General features: G+C 38.8%; 1 protein-coding gene across 2 annotated transcripts in view; it reads left to right on the forward strand.

Annotated features, from left to right (window-relative positions):
- The window catches only part of alk (ALK receptor tyrosine kinase), a 453,640-nt gene that overhangs the window by 188,294 nt on the left and 243,731 nt on the right, over positions 1 to 21,615 (forward strand). Inside the window, exon 3 of one of the 2 annotated variants that reach the window (XM_066675096.1) lies at positions 2,106 to 2,261. The exons of the other annotated variant lie outside the window; for it this stretch is intronic. Within the exon in view, the coding sequence (XP_066531193.1) occupies positions 2,106 to 2,261 (156 nt within the window). The remainder of the gene's footprint in view (positions 1 to 2,105; positions 2,262 to 21,615) is intronic. 2 annotated transcript variants of the gene reach the window in all.

The following is a 21,615-nucleotide window of genomic DNA, read 5'->3' on the forward strand; positions in this document are numbered from 1 at the left end:
TCCATTAGATCATATAATGAAGATTCTAATGTGGCTAACCAATTTTAATGGTATTTTCTCCTCATTATACTACACAGTGTTCTTCTGGCTGTTGTAAAACTCTCTCCAACGCAGGGAGAGGAGCTGTGTATGAGTTTTATCCAATTTTCCCATTTGTTTACGTTAGTTCTGCACTCTGAAACCAGACAATCGGTCCCCAACACGATCCACACACCAAAAATATTATGTCATTTCAACCCATGAATCGATATATAAGGTTATCCTTAACCTAAGTTGGGAACTAAACCCTAAAGTGATCTTTATTTGTTCATAAGTTCTTACCGGCACTGACCTCAGGAATGTCTTCCTACTCTTGTACACTTTAATGCCCTACTTATGCATAGGAATGAATGAATGCAAAAGCTTTATAAACTCCTCAGTGCTGGCAAATAATTGATGAAGCAAAAAAAAAAAAAAACTTGCTACACTGCACTCTCTCTGAGTGAAGAATAATTACACTGTACACACACACATGCACGCTTCACAAGGCACAACAGAAATGCACACATTCTTATGCCACCTGGGGTTTCAACCCACAATCCTCTGATAAACAGCTGAATCCCACTGGCGCTTTTAACACTCGGTTGAATACGAGAGAGATGTGTGGCTGGAATGTAACACAGTCAGCGTGCAAACCTTTTCAAAGGAGCCAGTTGGAGACTCAAGCCACAGGAAGAGAACAACTTGTCCTATCAGTGCAGTTAGAGGAGAAATTAAGTGCAGACACAGAGCACAGCAGGTACAGCCAAGGAGCTTTAGTTTCACTGTAAATAATTTTCACACCACGAGCAGCAGTTCTCAAGAACTAATGAGTAATGATGTATCTGTTACTTTCTTGCATAAGAACAGAACCATTAACATTAGAGACCTGAATCACCAACAGATGGCACACTCCAGCGGTGAAGCAAATGTTCCCCATAGGACTGTTGTCTTCACTCTTTTTAAAGATATATAACTGAATTAAATTATTTTTTTATATTATGCAGAGAACACAACCTGGTTTTTCTTCTTAGTAATAGGCTTGTGCATTTTTTAGCGGTAACGATTGTTTATCTGGTACAACAGCTATAACAATCCTATTGCTATGCTATGATATGTTAGTGTCAGATTGCACACTGGATTTCACTATAATTTAAAAAACCTCAAATGTTAAAGGAAATTAATAACTGGCAGATAAATCAAGACTGATTATACATCATTCAACAAATGTGTTGTTATATTACAATATCAATCATTTACATACACACAAAATATTTTTATTTTGCACAAACTGTTGTGGTGTTTTGCATTTTTCTACATATGGAAATGATACCTGCTGCTTGCTCTGTATCAAAATTACATTCTTAATGAACTAATAAAGATGGCCCAACAGGACTTACAGTTAATTATTGTTACATTAAATTACTTAGAAAATTAATAACATATAATTAATTTCCTAGATTTTTTTTCCCAGATAATATTTACTGTAAATATGAAAGCAAAGATATATTTGTCAGGAACGCCTGATAAATATTTATCAACACATTGAACGGTCCATTGACTGTTCCATTTCTCCTGTAATATCTGAGAGAGAGATTTCACTTTTGAAATGAATGGAGTGGAATTAGTTTGGTTTCGGGATACATTCTGCAATGCTATTGAACAAAAGTGCATTACTTTCAGCACTTAAATTCCACCACAGTGTTCATCTTCTTCATATACTGCAAGGTAAAATAAAAAGAAGAATCAAAGTCAGCTCTGGCATGTTGGTGTAGTTAATCCTGGTGGAGTGTCCTTCACAAGTACTTGCTTCAACAATACAGATCTACTGAAATAAACTCGGTCCCTAAAGAGGAGTGATTATTTCATTTTTGCAGTGCACTGGGTTCAGGCCATGCTGGTGCTTGGAAATAGAGACTGTTAAAATATTCAGCAGCTCTGGCATTGTCTACTACTGATAAATAATGTATTTCAGCTAATTTCGAGCTTTTACCTCTTGTCTGTCATTCAACATTGGCTTGACTTGGGTCATTACGAATGCTCCACATTTCAGTGCAAGTAATGTCAAACTTTTCTCATTGTGTCAGGTTTGGAATGCACTTTAAGGGGGAAGTCATGCAACCTTGGCTCAGATGGGTACCACCCAGAGTTCGCATGGAGTATAACCTCCGCTGAGGACTCGTGGGCTGAGGATCATGGAGGAATGGAGCCCACAGGAGGAAGTTCTCAAGGCTGGGAGGAAGGTAAGAGGAAGAGTATGTATCCATTGGATATTTTCCTGTTTTTTTGTTTTTGTTTTTTTTTTGTTTTTGTTTTTTTTAACTATACTTCACTTACACTGTTACTGACATTTAGCACATTGGGCAGATGCTCTTATTCGCTGTTGCAATCATGATACAGAGCAAGGCAAATGTAAGAGATATGGAAAAAGGACTCTTATTTTGCCCAAGCTGGGAATTTACATTTACAGCAATGACTTTTGGGAGATGGTACTACCAGGTACCAAATTGGTGTAATGGAGAATGAAAAAAAGGCTACAGTGGAATACAGCTATAGTAAAGTACAGTACAAAGTGGGTACCATGCAGTGCCCAGTGGCTCTAATTGACAATAGCATCGTGTTTCTGCCTAACTTGGTATATGAACCATTTGGACAGCAGCAGTAGTATCCACTATGCTGTACCACCTTCTGATATATAATCCTAGAAGTGAATGGTGCATTGAGGACAAATGAGGTTCACTAGTAGATATGAGATTGGAATAGTTTTCTCTCTGTGAGTGACGATTTCATCTCAACTCAGAGATCAAGGAAGGCATTATCAGGAGCCAGATAAGGGTTTAACTAGGTGCAGTAGGACATCTGCATAATGGAGCTGGCGTGTGCAGTGTGCTGTATGTGTGAGAGATAAGTATGTTAACAAAGCCTCATTATATAGTCAGGTTGCAGTGAAGGTTTGGGAATTACATGCTCTTCAGGCACTGCTCATGCACTTCAAAGGAAAATAGAGCAATTCCTCTCGGCTTTCAATCCAGTCACCTCTCACACTTTCTCTCACAGCTCTTTCTTGTTGCCCTTGCACGTGCAGTGACAGTGGGGAAAAAAGTCAGGAAACAGTGTGAATTACTTATACTTATCAAATGTGTAAACAGCAGAAATTCATCACAGTATGCATCAATCAAACAGAAGATGCTTATTTGAAAGAAGAATAAGGTTTGGCCATGGGCCTACTGCAGGCTTACTTAAAAAACCCAAAATATATATGTTGAATTACCAGATCTCATCTCATTAAAATGATTTTAATACAAGGTTCCTCCAATTCAGCTTCTGAATATTCATACAGCTTCTTTAGAGGCAGTGGTATTAACTTTATAGAAGGAGCTTAGTCACACGTAAATGCAACATTGATTTACGTCTAAATATATAAAGCAGATTACTTTCTATATGCTTTTACGGTTATACAGCTTTATCTACATATACATCGGCCAGCCAGGCATCTGTCAAAGGTGTGCACAAGCATTTAAACACACCCCAGGGCAAAGGAAATTAAAATATATGTGCATACTTTCCATCCCAAGGTAGGAGTTGCTATGCAGTGAGCCAATGCTGAGAGACTGCATCCTTCTTCTCTACATACATCTTTCTGGCCAGCTCAGTTTATACACCAGGGGAAATAGAGGATGAGAAGTTTGATGAATGCAAAGTGTGGAAATGCCAGGGCTATTTACCTTTTCTTTATGCCGGGGTGCTAGCCGTCTCCAGGGACGTATTGGCGTGTGGCTGTCACTGGAGGAGGGTTGCAAGGGGAGGGCCACATCAGCAGGACGTGATTGACTGTGGCAGGGACACTCTGCCTGGGGAGTGCTGGTCCAGAGAAGGGGCACACAACCATTCACCACCAATACTGATGTGGGATTGCAGAATGGCACCTAGCTTATTTTTAATGCTCATTATTTCTATAAGTTTCACAAAAGAAAGCTTGTGTTAATCACAATCAAACAGACTTCAGTTTCTTTTGCTTTTGCAGACAAATATACTGATTATTCATTCATTAATTCATTCATTCATAGTCTGTAACCACTGGAACCATCCAGTTCAGGGTCGCAGTGGGTCCAGAGCCTACCCAGAATCATTGGGCACAAGGCGAGAACACAACCTGGAGGGGGCGCCAGTCCTTCACAGGGCAACACACACACACTCGCACATCCACTCACACACTTACACCTACAGACACTTTTTGAGTCACCAATCCACCTACCAATGTGTGTTTTTGGATCCTGGGAGGAAACCGGAGCACCCGGAGGAAACCCACGCAGACACAGGGAGAACACACCAAACTCCTCACAGACAGTCACCTGGAGTGGTACTTGAAGTCACAACTTCCAGGTCCCTGGAGCTGTGTGACTGTGACAATACCTGCTGCACCACCATGCCACCTTATATAATGATTACTTCTGTCTTATTGTTGTGTATAAGTGGTGTTCAAAGCCTTGTCAGTACCAGCTGAGAAAGTTTGTGAGCACGAGTTCACCTCAAATACTGATGAACTTCCAAACTTTACAGTTTCTACAGGTTATAATAAGAAATCATGTTTAAGCACTATACATTACAAGCCTATTTTGACACTATCTGGGATTTTTTGTTTCCTTTGCTCTTATTGATTTTAACATGGTTTCTCTGCCACAATCACTCTCTTTGGTGGGAAATTCAAACTTTGTTGGCATTAATAATAAACTAATAATCCACAGCAGCTAAACCCACAACAGGAAAAAAAAAAAAAAACACAGACCACTTGGCCAAAATGGCATTTGTTATTGATTTTGCTCTTAATATGTAAGTCAAATGTGTCTGGCAATTAGTAGAAGCATTTATAATTCCATGGGGACTAAAAGAACACTTTATGCAGCATAAAAAATGAATTAGCCTCTATCACTGTTGAATGTTTTGGGCATCATGACCCTGTTATGGGCTCAGACCTAATCACATTTTACTCTTTAGGACAAATTGTTAACACCATTTAATTCCCATGAACAGATAGGCTAAGCTTTGAGCTTTGAATATTTTCATTTTATCATTTTATTCATGTCTGTTCACACTAAAATTATACCACAGAGTAGCATCAAGTTTAGAACGCCAAACTGTTTGCCAAAAAAGCAGCCATTTTGAGATACTCTCCAAAATGTCTGCTGTTTTTAGCTATGTGACTTTTATTTTTCAGTAAGATTTAAACGTGTAGGGCCTAAAACTAACTTAACAGTGCTCAGAAAAGTTTAAGGCAAGTATGCAATGAATTAACCATGCAGTTTGAACAGTGCTAATTGATCCATTATGACTTTCCATTAGTTTTTAGCTACATTAGCCTTGTAGCTTCAGGGCAACACAGTGAATAACCAACACTAGACATGTCTTATATTATTGACTACATTTAGTGTAAGTGAACATTTGTATGAGTTATACACGTGGCCAAGTAGTTTCTTATATAGGTTTTTTTAAAAATACGATTTTTTTATGTATTTAGGTGGATCCTGTGGGTTAGTTTCTTAGATTCAATTATTAAGCCTAAACTTTAGGGTGAATGGGTTTGTTTCTGTTGGATTATTTTTGTGATGTTTAATAGATGATTTTTGCAGCTTACTGTACATTTGGGATTTGCTTGAAAGAAGCAGTGTTTGAAATATTTTGGTTCATGATTTTGCTTGCTTTGACTAACACTAACTTTCAGTGCTGACTTAGCATCAGCGGTGTATGACTTTATTTAGTATTGAGCTAAATACATATGTGGGAAATCAACTTGAAATTATTGAAAAAAATATTTTCTAGAATGTTTTAGTTTATCGCACGAAAGCATGAACTTAAATTTCTGAAGCCCTGCCTCAAGAAATTTTTTCCTTTTTTTTTTTTTGTCTTGGTCCCTGGTATAAACAAGTTTCTTCAGTCTAATTTACTCCAGTGTGTAGGCTGAGCAACACATTGAGTGCAGGGCTGACCTGAGTGAACAGGTGACCATATTGCAGCTTGCCGTGTCCCTGCGGGTGCCCAGGGCATGCCGATTAGCCACATTAGTATGCTCAGCGTCGTTAATGACAGCCCTATAGAGTCCTCACTGGGCAGCTCCATTTGCATGAGTGGAAATCAGCTAAAGCGGAGCGGCCGAGGCAGCGGCTGATCATGGGACATTAATTCCCGGGCATCTCTCCGTCTCCAGGCCCTGGGGAGTGTTTGTACAGCGGGGCTGATGAACAGGTGGTGGGGAGGGGCTATGGCTCAGATGGTTACCAAGGCTAAGGTGGAGAAATCTGCACAGACATTGATCAGAAGGAACACCGTGGCCTCAGAATCAGATCGGCAAACATAGTGGACATTTTTGGTGGAGATTTATGCTAGTTTTCTTTCTTTTTTTGTTTCCCCTTTGGTATTAATTCACAGGATTTGCATGCATTTGTCTATTTTTTAATTTTGTTATATTTTAATTTTTGTTTTGTTTTATTTTGTTGTTTGTAATAAAGATCCTCTTGTGTGTATGTCCACCTCCTCATCCTTCCTGCCCAGCCTTCACAATACATCTATTTCTGTCATTTTGTGATTTAAAAATACCACCATGGTCAGAGTTTAATGATGAATGGACCAATATAAATAGCTATTAATTAATCCATTATTTCCTCCTTTGCTTTTATTTAAAGATAAAGTTTTAAAGTTTTCCTTTGTGTGGGTTTTGACAGTCTTGGTAAGTAAATGACCTCTGTTCCAATTGGCTGCCTATTCGTCATCATTCTAAATTTAGTTATAACAGTCACTGTAAGGTCTTTGTGAACAGCCAAAGCTGTAGATGTAGCCAAATGTAGACTAAGAAATTTTGTAAATGCTTAGATTTGTGACATTGGTTAATCCAAAACTGGCTATTCTTGCTTAATTCTTTGTATTTATGCTTTGCATAGACTTAACGGTATATTTTGAAACATTAACAATATCAACATAGCACCTAGCAATCTATGGGGTGGTTTTCCAGACGGGAATTCAATTTAGTCCTGGACTTTATCCACCTTTGAAAGGAAAAATCACAATTCAAAACGCTGTGTAGTCCAAGATTAGGCTTAATCCCTATCTGAGAAACCAGCCCTCTAAATAAATTTTGGGTTGAGATGGACTCATTTAAAAGTGGACTGAGCTAATCTATAAAGCCCTATATATCAACACAACAGAGTGCATTAAAAAAAATCTGAGGAAAGTGAATATAAATTTGCTATTTGTTACTTTTTTTTTCTTCCCCTATTTTTCTGCCCTCTGTCAGAGGCCATATCGCTTGCATGTGGCTAGTTTGCAGCCACTCACTTGGGGATTAGGCTGAGTATGATTACACATTGATTTTCGATCATGCGTGTTGAATCCAGAAGGCAGCAGCTGGTTGATAAAAAACCCTGAAATAGCAGGAGATGGTGAAGCGTCCAGTGCCGCTGTTGTACGCAGGCTCCACTGATTCGTTAGCTGAGACTGGACCGGACCGGGCTGGCAGATTTGTTCTGTTTCTGATTCCAGCCGTGTCTGTAGGAGGGGGGTGAAGGAGTTTGTTTGTTGTTTGTATTTGCCAGGGTGGGCATATGTGTTGTTTTTTAATGGGCTCCACAAAGAGAGACCACCTTGCCTGGAGTGGAGAGATTTGATGGACACGTGCGGGTAAAACTAATGATTGTTTCCTGCTTCAGGGGTCCTAGCTGGTGGGCAGAACTCTAACTTAGAGCACAAAGGGGTGCCACAGTCCACCACCAGCTAATTCTGCTTTGGTTCCTTGTGGTCAGTGCTTGACAATTTATGTTCAGGCTGTCACTGTACAAACACATATTTTATCATTTTGCCTTTGGTTAATTGTACATTTATATGCAAGAAAGCCATGCTTTTTACCTATGAAAGGGCCAGAAAAGCAAAGCATGAGCAAAGCAATTACATTCAGATGCAAAAGCAAGGCTTATCAGAGTCCAGGGCAAAAACACCTTTGCATACTTTTCTTCAGAGAGTCAACTAATGACAAACACATAAATCCTCAGTTTCTGGAAAATCTGTGCTGACCACATTGAAAACCAACAGGCAGCACACACACACAAACTTGTGTATGTTTAGGAATTACCTTGTAGAATAGGCCTCAAGAGTGTGTCCCTGCTGCCTTTCCACTCCACAGAAGTTCTGAACAGCAGCAGCCCATGTCAAACAAGTTGTCTAATTGAAGTTCTGCGTAAAAGTGTTTATTTATTCATCTGTTTGTTCACTTGCTCACTTGTGTGGAATTGTAATGGATCAGTGAGCAGCCAGACAGTGGCCGAGGATCTGGCTCCCTCTGCTGAACCCAAACAACCTCTCCACCTGTGGAGACCTCAGACAGCCTCCCACAAATCGGAAGCATCATACAGGTTGTGATGAGGTTACATTAGTAAAGCATGACTCAAAAGGCATAGACAGCTTTACATAACATAGCTTTGCACTTACATAACGTCACCAACAAAAACAAAACCTCTGTTTTCCTCTTCTTTTTAATCCTTTATGCTACAGTCATCCTTTACATTGTCCAAAAATGTTGTAATTAACCAAACAATAGTGCTCTAAAATAACCTTACATTAATTTACATTTAAAAAAGTAATAGTTTGGTGCTGTGTTTTACATATCTGTTTAACAATTCTTTTTAGCTAAGACAACTTTAGCAAAAACCATAATCAAATGTGGTGATTAATTAGAAAAAAATACAGAAACATTAATTAATTAATTAATTCATTCATTCATTCATTCATTGTCTGTAACTGCTTGTCCAGTTCAGGGTCTCAGTGGATCTAGAGCCTACCTGAAATCACCGGGCACAAAAACAGAAACAGAAATACAGAATAAACATCTCCTATATTTCACTGTGGCGCTGAGAATGATCCACCAGCCAAGCCATACTTGCTTTGTGCTGTTCCTGAGGGCATCCTGACCATTGAAGAAAAGGGTGAAAGGGGCAAAAAAAGTGTGCAGATCAACAAGCCTCTGTAACTGTAAAACTACAAAGTTCTCCTGTATAGCGCTGCAGTGACACTGACATGGTATTAGTGTGTGTTGCACTGGTGCGAGTGGATCAGACACATTAGCACTGCTCGAGTTTTTAAACACAGTGTCCACACACTGTCCAGTCTGTTAGACACACCTAACAGTTGGTTCACCTTGCAGATGTAAAGACAAAGACAGTAGTTCATCTGTTGCTTCACAGTTTGTGTCTGTCACCCTCTAGTCCTTCATCAGTGGACACAGGATGCTGTTGGCTGGATATTTTTGGTGGGTGGACTATCCTCAGACCAGCAGTGACACTGAGGAGGATTAAAAAACTCAAGCAGCCCTGCTGTGTCTGATCCACTCATTCCAGCACAATACACACTAACACACAACCACCTGGTCAGTGTCACTACAGGGCTGATAGTGATCCATCACCCAAACCATACCTGCTCTGTGGTGGTCCTTTTTTTTATTTTTACATGAAAAATATTCTTTTATCAATGTTCATAGAATTACTTTTAACTGAGAGGTAAAAACAAAATCACTCATGGGCTGGGCTGTAGGGTGGATGACTAATGTCTTGGAAGCATATTCATGTTTCTCGTAATGGTTTCATTGTTATAGTGATGGCAATAATAATGTTGATCAAAATTATCTGATGTTTTCATTATATACTTTCAGAAAGTGTCACTTCCTAGAACCGTTATAAAATTACCTGCAAGATTAGTAGATCATTAGCATAGATTAGTATATCACTACCAATAATTTACTGAAAACCCCTCGTATATGGTTCCTTTGGCATGGGATCGATTATCTGGCACTTTAAACCTTGTGCTGAAAACTCAGCAAATATGTGCTATTGTAAGCAGCTAGCAGAATGAAACTAGTGAATGTCTATAAAAATATATCTAAGTGCTTTCAGCTCACTGTTTCTGCTGTCTGAAATGACAGTTAAGGGGAATTGTGAAAGTCAAGGCAAGTTAGAAAATCCTGAATTGACTTCTAGTGCCCAAAAGTATGTATAACATCCATATTTAAAGTCATATTTACAGCCACATGTGTTTAAAAATCAAGAATCTGTTCTTGCAGTCTGGCCTATAATCAAAGATTTGAAAGAATGGGTCATTTGAAAGACTTCACTTAATTCAAACATGGTGCTGTAGTGTGCTGCAATCATTGCAACAAATCCGTTTGAGAAATATCTTCCCTGATATTCCATGAGTAGTAGTAGTAGTAGTAGTGGAAATCTTTAGGAACCACAGCAACTCAGCCATGAAGTAGCAGACCATGGGACAGATGGCAGTTGCCAAATGCTGGGCACACAGTGTGTAAAAGTCAACAATGTTAGTGTACAAAACAAATACAGATATCTGCATGTGTTCATAATAAAAATTTGGAATTAGTATCAGTATTATTTTGAGTGCATTCTTCGAGCACATTCACTTACAAATGAGTGCAATCAGAAATCCTATAGTATTAGCTTATAGTGTGAAAATAGATTAATGAGAGTAATCATGAATGATTAAATGCATTGCAGTCGCTGTGTTTGCAGCAGTTATGTAAGCAGTGGCATTAAATTGAAATGTAGCTGAATTGCGAGGACATCTGTTGGAGACCTAAACACGGCTCGCTCTGACAATCAATGACTCCCCTTGAAGAGTAGTTGTGACTAATCAAGCTAAAACGCACTGACATTTGCAACCAAAGGGCAGCTTTTAGACATCAGAGGAGGCCATGCTTTGACAGCTTGTTCTGACATATTCATGAGAGGTCTCACAAGAACATGCATAGCTTTCAGTGGATGAGCGTGATGTGGTTGGCATATAATGCCACCATTTCATAAAGGGAACCAGGCAGAAGGAGACAGCTTTCTAATGGCCCTGGTGTAGGCCTTCTGTACTTAAAGTTCTCAAAATCAATGTGGTTTTCAAAATACACAGACAAATTGCCACCTCTCTGAATTGTAGCTATTTGTAAAAGTAATTAAGAGGCATTAGAGTTGGCAAGAGCAATTTGCACAGGTTTGTCATGGCATACAGTGGCTCTGATATTTCAGAGTATATGTATATGCAGTCTCTCTCTCTCTTTCTCTCTCTCTCTCTTTCTCTCTCTCTCTCTCTCTTTCTCTCTCTCTCTCTCTCTCTCTCTCTCTCTCTCTCTCTCTCTCTCTCTTTCTCTATCTATCTGCTGGATGGTGCAAGCCTGGAGAGCTGCAGTTAGAAGCTACAGGAAGACAGGGCACAAACAGTCTCTCCTAGCTGTTGTATCCATGGAAACATTGCCTCACTCCTCACTGTGGTGAGGAAAACCATTGCTAGGAGTTTCATATTGCTGCTACTGAAGCAGCTGTAAATAACTTGCTTTCTAAGCTATGATTTGGAGCACAGGTTCATCTTACGACAGTGTGTTGCCAGGTCCGAATACATGTGCCCCCAGTCAACCGTGGCACTGTGTCCCTCGTGCCAACGTTTTTTTTTTTTTTTGTTTTTTTTTTGTACCATGTAATTTAGAGAACTAAATGTACTGAAAGCTCAAGTGACCCACCGGAGCTCTGCCACCATTCAGGATAGCACAGGTAAAAAGACAGTGGCAGCACTCCAGTGCTCTTTCCCCTAAACTGGACATTCTCTGACTATAATGAAATGTTCAACAAAGCAACCAGATGAGCATAGCTCTCTTTCAGTGACGTATCCAGCCAAAGATCATATTTAGCCCCCATGGCTGGGCATACAAAACATGTTTACTTTTTTGTGACGTTGGCTTCTTTATTTTCACTTGTTTCTAAAACAGCAAATACGTAGAGGAGACTAATAGCCAGTCTAGAGCATCCTGATTGGATGATTCGGTACAAATTGATCAAATTCAATTTACCAATTGATTAAGTATTCTGCCACTACTTGATCTAATTACATGATGTAACTTTGTTCATTATAGTAGATATTAATAGAGCAGACCTGGATAGCGATGAGTGTGTAGCCAAAATGTGGCATATCTTCAGTTCTCTAATGGCCGACATTTGGCCTTGAATGACTGTGTTGAATCAAGAGTTCAAAGTTATTCTGGAGTATTAGGTCTGGAAAATTCCCAGAGTGGTCCTTATACACATTTAGTACACAACAGGAGATTTTCTGTGTTGAGTTCTTGCAGTTGGAAATGTGCTGTATGTTTTAGGCATGGAGTGGTGCTTGTGCAGTGCGTGCAGGAGAATCTCAGGAACATTATTGGCTCTATTCACACATGCACTCACCGAGAGTCTCTACCTAGTGGAATAAAACCTGTGGACAGAGCCTAATTGTTAGAGGACCCGTCTTGGTACCGGAAGGTTGCCGGTTCAATCTCCAGGATTGGCTTGAACATCTTGAGCAAGGCACTGAACCCCCAAACACTCCCCGGGTGCTAGGGGATGGCTGCTTGCCACTCTGGGTGTGTGTTCACAGCCCCTAGTGTACTAGTGTGTGTGTTTGTGTTCACTGCCACAGATGGATGAAATACGGAAGACACATTTTGTTTTACGTAGTTGTACAATGAAAAATACAAGTGTTTCCACACACATACAGCTCCTCCAGGGTTACCATGCGTGTGAAAAGGGCTATGAGTCTGGCTCCCTCAACTCAGGCACAGTTTCACCTTATATGTGACAGGTGTCAGGTCTGTTGTGGTACAAACCTGGGCCACATCAATATTTGGTCCACATCTGGCCCACACAACACCTGCTGTCACCCAAGTGAAGCCTGGCGTATGACAGTTGGCCCACATCCGGACCACACAACACTTGCCAGTTTTGTAACTGGGCTGTAAGTGCCTAGTGACATAGATTTGGCCCAATTATGTCAGCTATCTGAGGGGGTATTAATTTCTATTTATGGAATTTTGTAGATGCTCTCATTGAGACTGATTTACAATTTTGTGTTACAGATGTAACTGAATGTGGTGTTCATAGTTTAAGAGTATGCTCGCTGTTATTGGAAAGAATGAAAGGCTCACCTGAGTTGAGAATCAAAACCCTTTCTGCTTTACAATAACTTACTTTATAACTCGAGAAAGCCATGATTACCATTTTGAAGACTGTATCCTTGTTTAGATAGTGTTTTTTTTTTTCACAGCAGTGATGTGTAAAACAGAATTTGGCCTGAAACACAGCTTTAATAATCTGTCTGGACTGACGTAACCCAATAAAGTGGCTCAGCTGGCAACTTTGATTTTCCAGATGATGAGTGAAATTATCCAGGAACTGAGGTCCAAGGCACCTGCTCTGCTAAGTGTAATGAGTAACCCTAATATAAAACCCTGTTTATGAGGACTCCTGAAGGCTATATTTGTCAGATTTGTTTTTCAGAGGGAGTGACGTGGCCTCCAGTGTGCAGTATGGTTTGATTGAGTCGTGTGTGTGTGTGTATCTAAAACAGATACTGTCCTTCTGTTATCAAGTGACCCCAAATTACCGATGTGATAACAAATCATTCCACAGCTCGGTTAATGAACTGAGCTGTGCAGTTAAAGCCTGGGTTGTTGGGCCAAGATAGGCCAACACAAAACTCATCACGTTTTATGGGCACACAGGATGTTTCACCAAACATATCACCCTCGGAGCTGTGTACGGAGTCTTAATTATTCACAGCTCAGTCGCACAACACTGCCACCGGGAATAGCTACTGTACCTGAATATGAATGCTCTCTGACTAAAAATAGGTTCACAGTGTCTGCAGCAAGGAGCTCTTTCACCAGGGTCCTGCCAAAGGATCACAGATATTGTTGGACATCAACTACGTAAGTCGAATATTCATAACCTAATTTAAGTTCTGTGAATGCTTGGCTTACATAGTTAAGGTCCAAACAAAAGTATGAAAAGAAACATTCTGTAATAGCTGCACATGAGTCTGGGGTCACCGCATCCAATGCCAAGTGTCAGCTAGAGTGATATACAGCCTCCCAGCTTTGAGCTGTTGAGCAGTGGAACTGTGCTTTCCGGAGTGATAGTGCTCCCTCAAATACCTCTGGGATCAGGCAGAGATGCTTTTGTGACCCAGAACCAAGCATTAATCCCTGACCTTAATAGTGTTCACATGTTTGAATGCTATCATAGCCTCACAGAAATGTAAGTAGAGGCTGTTATTGCAGCAAAAATGGGACAAACTCCCTATTCATGCAGTAGATTTCAGAAATGCTAGACACCAATATAGAATAAATATACATTTAAAAAAACTGTGTGTAATAGATTTCTTAGATGGACTTTTTAATGGGCAGTTGTATGTTTTTTTCATGTATGTATGAATGTATTTATTAATTATGTATTGAATTTAAATAATTTAATACCAAGTATGGGCTCCAAATTGGAGGAACATGTTGGGGTGGGGGCTACAGCAAGCAAATTAATTACATAACACATGTCACTTGTCTAATTCCACTGTAAGTAGGAATTGGCACATTATTTTGTTTTAAATTATGTATATGTATGAATCATAATATTTAAAATAAGTTTGGAAGCAAAAAATCTGTGTGTCCCCAAGGGGACAGAAGTGGAGCACTGCAGAAAAATTGGGGGAACTGCTGTACCAAAGCTTTTTCTTGAACTGTGTTAAATTTGTTGTTACCTTAAAGTTCAACAATACGTATACTAAAAAACGTTTCCAACTTTTTGCACTAGGACTGTATATTCTCTACATAATGTCAGGAATAACCCCCTGATCTAAGCACCTGAAGTGCTCTCCATCTCCAGAGGGGGACGCTGTCTCATTGTTAAGGTCATTTAATATTGTTTTCCTCTTCATCACAACAGATCTAGCATGAGTAAACAGACTAACAAGTCTGCCTCTGAGCACAATTGCTTTAACTACTCAGCGCTGCAAGATAAACAGTACAATAAGACCTAATTACAGCCATAGCCCACCTCTCAAAGAAGACAAAATAGCCCCTTGTTATTTTGCCTGTTTTTCACTCTAATATAATTAAAACATGTCTGCACTCTGTCCATTTGGAGAGCTTATGCTGTGTTTGTGACATCACATATATGAATTGTTTGTGGTTCAGTCTGGTTCCTCCTGTTCTATCAATGCACAAATAGAAATGACAATGAAAACATCTCAATAAAACTAATAGGATATTGTACACACTGACCAGACATAAAAATAAAGCCACCTTCTTGTTTCTTTACTCATTGTCCAATTTATCAGCTCTATTTACCACAAATATGCACTTTGTACATCAAAGATTGCAGACTGTAGTCCATCTTTTGAATGTCCCCACACTGACATACTTGTGGTGTGTGAGTGTGTGTTGGGCTGGTACAAGTGGCCTGGACACAGCAGTGTGGCAGTCTTGGACAACAGCTCTAACTCTGTGTGCAAACTGAAGGTTATAAAATTGCTCAGAGACGCCCGTATCGCTGCTGTGTGTGTCCAGCAACATATGAACTGGCAGTGCCCCCAAGTACAGAAATCTGTGTATGAGCATAGGATTTTTTCACACGTATTTATTCCCAGAATAATTACAACCATGATTAGACATGTTATCTTTTGTCAGAACCTCATTTCATAACATAAAAACCAAGAAACCTATATCTATATTTATTTTGTTTATGTAACAATGACAGCATTATTTATTACTCAATTGTCAACTGTAATTTGGACGTAATGTAATTTGCCCAAAAAGTGGCTCTACTTAAACATTCAAAGCAAATATTATTTACATTTTCAGCTGTAATAAACAACAAAACAATACTTGAACTTTAAACACGTCCAGACGCGGTAAGGTTTCTCCTTCGTTTTGAGAAAGGAACAAATCTTCAGTAGGAACCAAAGTGAATAGAGCGGTTCAGAGGGAACGTGAAGATCTGCTTTCTGATTGGTAGTCATTTGAGGTTTAATAATTAGTTGTCAGTTATAATCATCAAATTAAAAGAAATAAACACTTGAAATATACCAGTCTGTGTGTAATGAATGGGTATATTATACAATAATCACTTTTTTGAACGGAACTATTGAAATTAGTCAACTTTTTCATGATATTCTAATTTTATGACCAGCACCTAATCTTGCAGGACCTCTACATACACATCATAGTCTAACCAGTTCTAACCAGGAGCTTCTTTAGATACACTAATCAAACATATACCTCCAAAACAGCAAGCTTACAGTAGATTAAAAGTTACATGACTTATTGATTTTTAAAGATTTTAATGTAAAGAGAATTAATTCCAATTAAATATAGATAATTTTGATTAGTCTATTTTTCATGTACATTAAAAATAATAATAATAATAAAAGTGAGTTGGTGTGTTAAACATATATCTGTATAAAAATACAAATTGGATAAAATGAGAAAACAAACATATATAGAGGCTGGGAAAGTTTAGAACATGCTTCCTTTGAGCCAACCACTACTTATTTTGAAACTGCTGCTAACACAACTGAACATTCTTTTAGGAGATCACCCTTCCCTTTGGGCATTGTGCTTGTGATGAGGAGAGAATTGGGGCCATTCCACTCAGAGTGAGAGGCCAGTTGTTTAAAGCCTAATAACATGACCACACACGATCACATAATGTACAGCTAAATGGCTTTGATTAGCCTGTGCCACTTCCAAACTTCAATATTAAAGGTTTTCTGTCCCTTTTCAATTGCAGCATTTAATACACACTGACTTTACAAATTTAACTCTCAGATCCAGGTCAGTGCGGTGCAGTAGCCACAGAACTGGCATGAACTTTTGATTGCTCATTTTCAAATTCTGTATTCTAAGGGACAGTTGACCGTGTGTGTGTGTGTGTGTGTGTGTTTGAGAGAGAGAGAGAGAGAGAGAGAGAGAGAGAGAGAGAGAGAGATTGAAGAGGATCATCAGGTTTCAAGGCTGGTTTGAGGTTGCTTAGGGGCAGTGTACTCAGAGCCTGCTTGTTTCTGGGCTTCACTCACCCGCATATATCTTTGAACTTGCTTGCATCAAAGCAACGTATGTGTTTTTAAGCCTATTCACATTTCTCACCCTTTACACAACTCGCTACTATCCTTGTCTGTGTTGAGGGGAATCAAAGATTTGGACATCAGATCAGAAGTGGCTGTAGCCCCTAAGCCTTCTCTCTCTCTCTCTCTCTCTCTCTCTCTCTCTCTCTCTCTCTCTCTCTCTCTCTCTCATATTCCAGCAGAACTTGTTGCCATTCTCTGAACAAAATGAATTGTCTTTGTGTTCTAATGTGCTGCTGTTTTTTCACCCCCTCCCCCCCCACACACCACCCTCTCACCTCTCTTGCCTAGTCAAACTATTTTTGCATCAGTCGCTCTATTTTTTTTTTAAGGCAGCCTTTGAAGAACTCTGTAATCCCTGTTGGGTTTTGCTCCCTGTAGATGTGCGGTGCATGTTTTAGACTGTAGAGCTGGGAAGATGCCTTGGGAGATGACAGTGCTAATCTTTGACTGAGAAATTTACTGTTGGATCACGTAGTGAGAACAGTATGCTTTTCACATTAGACCTTATTTTAGGGTTAAGGAACTCGGGACTTGGCCCATATTTGGGATGAAAAGTCTGGACCCACTCCCAGATGGTCTCCACGGTGCTCTGGTGCTAAAAGGATAATACCATCATTTTAACAGGGGATTTGGAGCATTGAGCGAAGGAAAGCTGTGGCTCGAGCCAAGAGAAGGCACTGTAAATATCATGGTAGTGAGTAATAAAATGATGGAGCGCGTGATTATGAGCAGGCGAGTGCTGTGTCTGGGTTGACGATGCCACTTATTGCCCCATGTCACGCTTTTATCACATCTAATGGCTGAGCCAGACACAAGAATATATTGATATTGTTGAGAAGTGACCCAAGATAAATCAATTAATTAAGCCCCACTGAGGCTATTGCAACAACAGCCATCACTGCAGATTGTAATTATTATTGCAAAATTGAAAATGAAAACCAATTACTGATGCTTCAGTTGATAAAAATGTAATGAAGCGGTTTGTTTCCAGGATAAAAATGTAGTTAAGTTGCATTTTGGGCTGCTTCCGTAATGATGAGAGTGCTCAATAAGTTTTAGAGCAGGAAGCTTCCTGTCCTTATGGAGAAAGTGTTCATGCAAATTAGAACATGTTTATATTCCATACACATATATCTTCATTGGTTTCATGGCCTGACAGTTAGTGTTTGTAATTGTAATTCAATTCCCTTTGTCTGGACTCCAAAAAAATAAAAATGATATATTGTTACATTTTAGTCCTGGTTTGGTTATCAATCACACTGACAAAATTAGAGTTGAACCCGTTTTTTTTTTTTTTTTTTTTAAGGGATTTATGACAATACAGCAGTGAAATGTTTGGACACACCCACTCAGGGAGTGTTTCCTTTGTTTTTGGCCTATTTTCCACATTCTGAATGTAAAGTACCAGTCACAATGTTGGACATTGTTGTGTATTCTTCTTCTGGAGTGGTGTGATGAAGATGATGATGAGGAACAACATTTTCTTCAGACATGTCTTAAGTTGTAAATACATTTTATTACAAACAAACAAACAAACAAACAAACAAATAAATAAATAAATAAATAAATCATTGTCTTATGAGCTTTTATGAAGGTTGTTTTCTGTCCAGATAAGGTCAAAGCATATGACTCTTGTTTAAAATAACCTATCTGTATGCAATGTGGAGAGAGAGCTGACCTCCAGAAAAATATATTTTACTCAACATTCCATTGCCAAGCACTCAGAAACTATATGTGGAGACCCAGAACAGTCTGGCATTCCTAGCGCTGCACACTTAGTAACATGTACATACATGGTGTATATTCATGCATAATTTTCATTTATACATTTTTTTAAATTATTTTCTACATTGTAAAAGAATATAGAAGACATTAAAACTATGAAGGAACACACGTGGAATTATGCAGTAAAACAAAAAGGGCTGAACAAACCAGAATATGTTTTATATTTTAGATTCTTCAAAGTAGCCACCTTTTGCTTTGATGACAGATTTGCACACTCTTGGCGTTCTCTCAATCAGCTTCATGAGGTCGTCACCTGGAACTGTTTTCAGTGAACAACTGTGGCTTCGTCAAGAGTATAATTTGTAGAACTGCTCACCTTCTTAATGTGTTTGAGACCATAACTTGGGCTGTGTAGCAGTAGGACCTGGTACACAGTTGTTAACAGTGAATAGCCCTATTCCAACAATGACTAATGGGAAGATGTGTCCAAACTTTTGGCATGTACTGTATTTTGAGCAAATCATCAGAATAATACACCATGCTAGGCTTTATGCACTTATTATGCTTGTGCATGCCTCATGTTATTTTTACCTTCTGGAAATATAAGAGGTGGTAAAACAGAGAAAGTGATCAAAACAATGTCAGATTTTTTTAATTACACCAGGTTTGCCCTCTGTGTGCAGGCACTAGACCTGAAATGGTTATCTGTAAATGTAAACCATGATAAAATAAAATAATAATAATCCTGATGATTAGTGATACAGTTTTAATGCAAATCACTGTGATTTTAAAAACTCATGTAAGTTACAGTGTCAACAACTGTTAGGAACTGTGCCCCAGATGCAGCTCTTCTGGTCCAGCATGTTTCAGGAAACTTGGAGCAGTGACTGCATTGTCCAATCACCTCTTCATCCTCATTTTAATCAGCAAGGTCCCTCGAAACCAGGGGACAATAACTCATTAACTCCCAACTGGGAGTGTGTGAAGACTGAAATATAAGCTAATGGGCTAACAGTTTATGCTCTTGTAAACACATGTGGCTGTAGAAATGTGATTGTTTAGTTATTTTGTTTCATTTTTAGTGACAAACAATTTGTCACAAGAACTTGCCACCTGTTCTACCTGAAATGGCATTATAATTATTTTAGCATGCTTACCCCACACACCTGAAACGGAAAATAGTTCAAGTGCATTATTCTGTGTGCTAGTAGCCGTTTCTACAGTTATAAATATCTCTCATGACTTTTACAGCTTTGAGTTTAAACAAAATAGCTGCAGAATTATTATTGTTCGTTTAGGTCTTATTTTGTTTAAACAGTATTTAAATGGCTATTCAATATTAAAATAGACAGGGGAGAACAGTGCTGTGGTGCTTGATTTTTCTTGTATTGTGACCATGTCACAGATGTTTCAGTAAGACCCCTGAGACCTGTGTTAACTTGTGGAAAGCAGGCAGATTAAGTCTTCTATATTCAAATAAAAGTCATAAAAACCATTTCACCATTTGTCTAAAAAAAAAAAAAAAAGATTTTGGAGACAGAAACAACACTGGAAATTATAGTGAGAGCAATGTTAGACACTGAAGATGATTCTGAAACTTTTAAGAGTGTTTTAGCAAACTTTAATGAAATAATGCAACGTTGTGTTATGCCTTTCAGTGCATTATGGTTTATATATGTCACATGTTTTAAGGACAGCACTGTGTGGCATTTGTTAGTTTGCTTTGTCAAGATCATTCCAGCAGCTAATTTGAGATGTGCTAATCAGTTAACAAAATTACCTTATGTTTTTGTTTATCTTTAATGCAAATATCATTAGATATCATGTTAACATTTGTTTTTATAGCTTATAAAGATATTCAGATAGAGGTTATAGATAGAGGAATAGTTATGCCTGCTAGTTTTGCCTCTGATCTGTGAGTGTAGACATCTGCAGAGATGAATCCCAAATGGTTTAAGCTTCAGGAATGAAATAAATTCAGCACTACCCTCCATATTATCAGGAGAGAGTTTGTCTGAGTTGTTTGTGTCCCTTTTGACCATTTGTAGCATAGTAATTCAGAGTAATTTACTGCCATTCTCACTGGCGGTTCTTCTGAGATGTTTTTTTAGGGTTTTTCTTTCATTTGATGGAGGAATTAGGGTTTAGGGATGAGTGTGACTGGTGGTGAGGCGTGTCAAATATAATTTTGCAATTGATGGTACATGCAAAACAAAAACAAACAAACAAAAATTAGGATGCTTTCTTATTCATTCATGCTTCCCTGTTAAACTGATAGACCAGCTGCAGCTGCATCCACTGGGAACACTTGAAGCTATAAAGACTGATATTATTTCTGCATGGTGAAGGCCAGCTGGATCTAAGACACTGAACCAGCCATCCTCTGGGACTGAGTATGCTGAGGGAGACATACTTATTTTTTAGGGATAATACTCTCCACTCAAATTATTTCCACGTGTGACAGGTCAAGGGGTCATGGTATTATCATTTTCTCCTTAATCAGTGAACTAATGCTTTTTTACAGGCCTGGGTTCTTGCAGTGTTAATGTATTATTCCAAATGTAAGTTCAATAATAGTATTTTTATGTGTCGTTGTTTAACTCAGTCCATGGTTTTGGTGAATTGAATTAGGTATGCTCACCCTGGGCCTGTGTACTGTTCCAAAATTACATTGCATTAAAATGCAAGTGCTTAGTGAGCTTATTCTGCTGAACAGAATACAATGTTTGTTTTCATATGCTAGACTTTATTCTCTTCTGATGATCTATTTACCTTTTTATTGCTTTCCCTTGGGATCTTCTGGTGTTCATCGTTCTTTTCGCTGTATCAGGGGGTAGCACTGAGTCACCACACCAGGCGAATATCTGGCTTACTGTATTAATGCATCCAAAAATTGAAAACCAACGA

This window comes from Hoplias malabaricus, chromosome 1 (genome assembly GCF_029633855.1).
Source record: "Hoplias malabaricus isolate fHopMal1 chromosome 1, fHopMal1.hap1, whole genome shotgun sequence".
NCBI classification, from domain to species: Eukaryota; Metazoa; Chordata; class Actinopteri; order Characiformes; family Erythrinidae; genus Hoplias; species Hoplias malabaricus.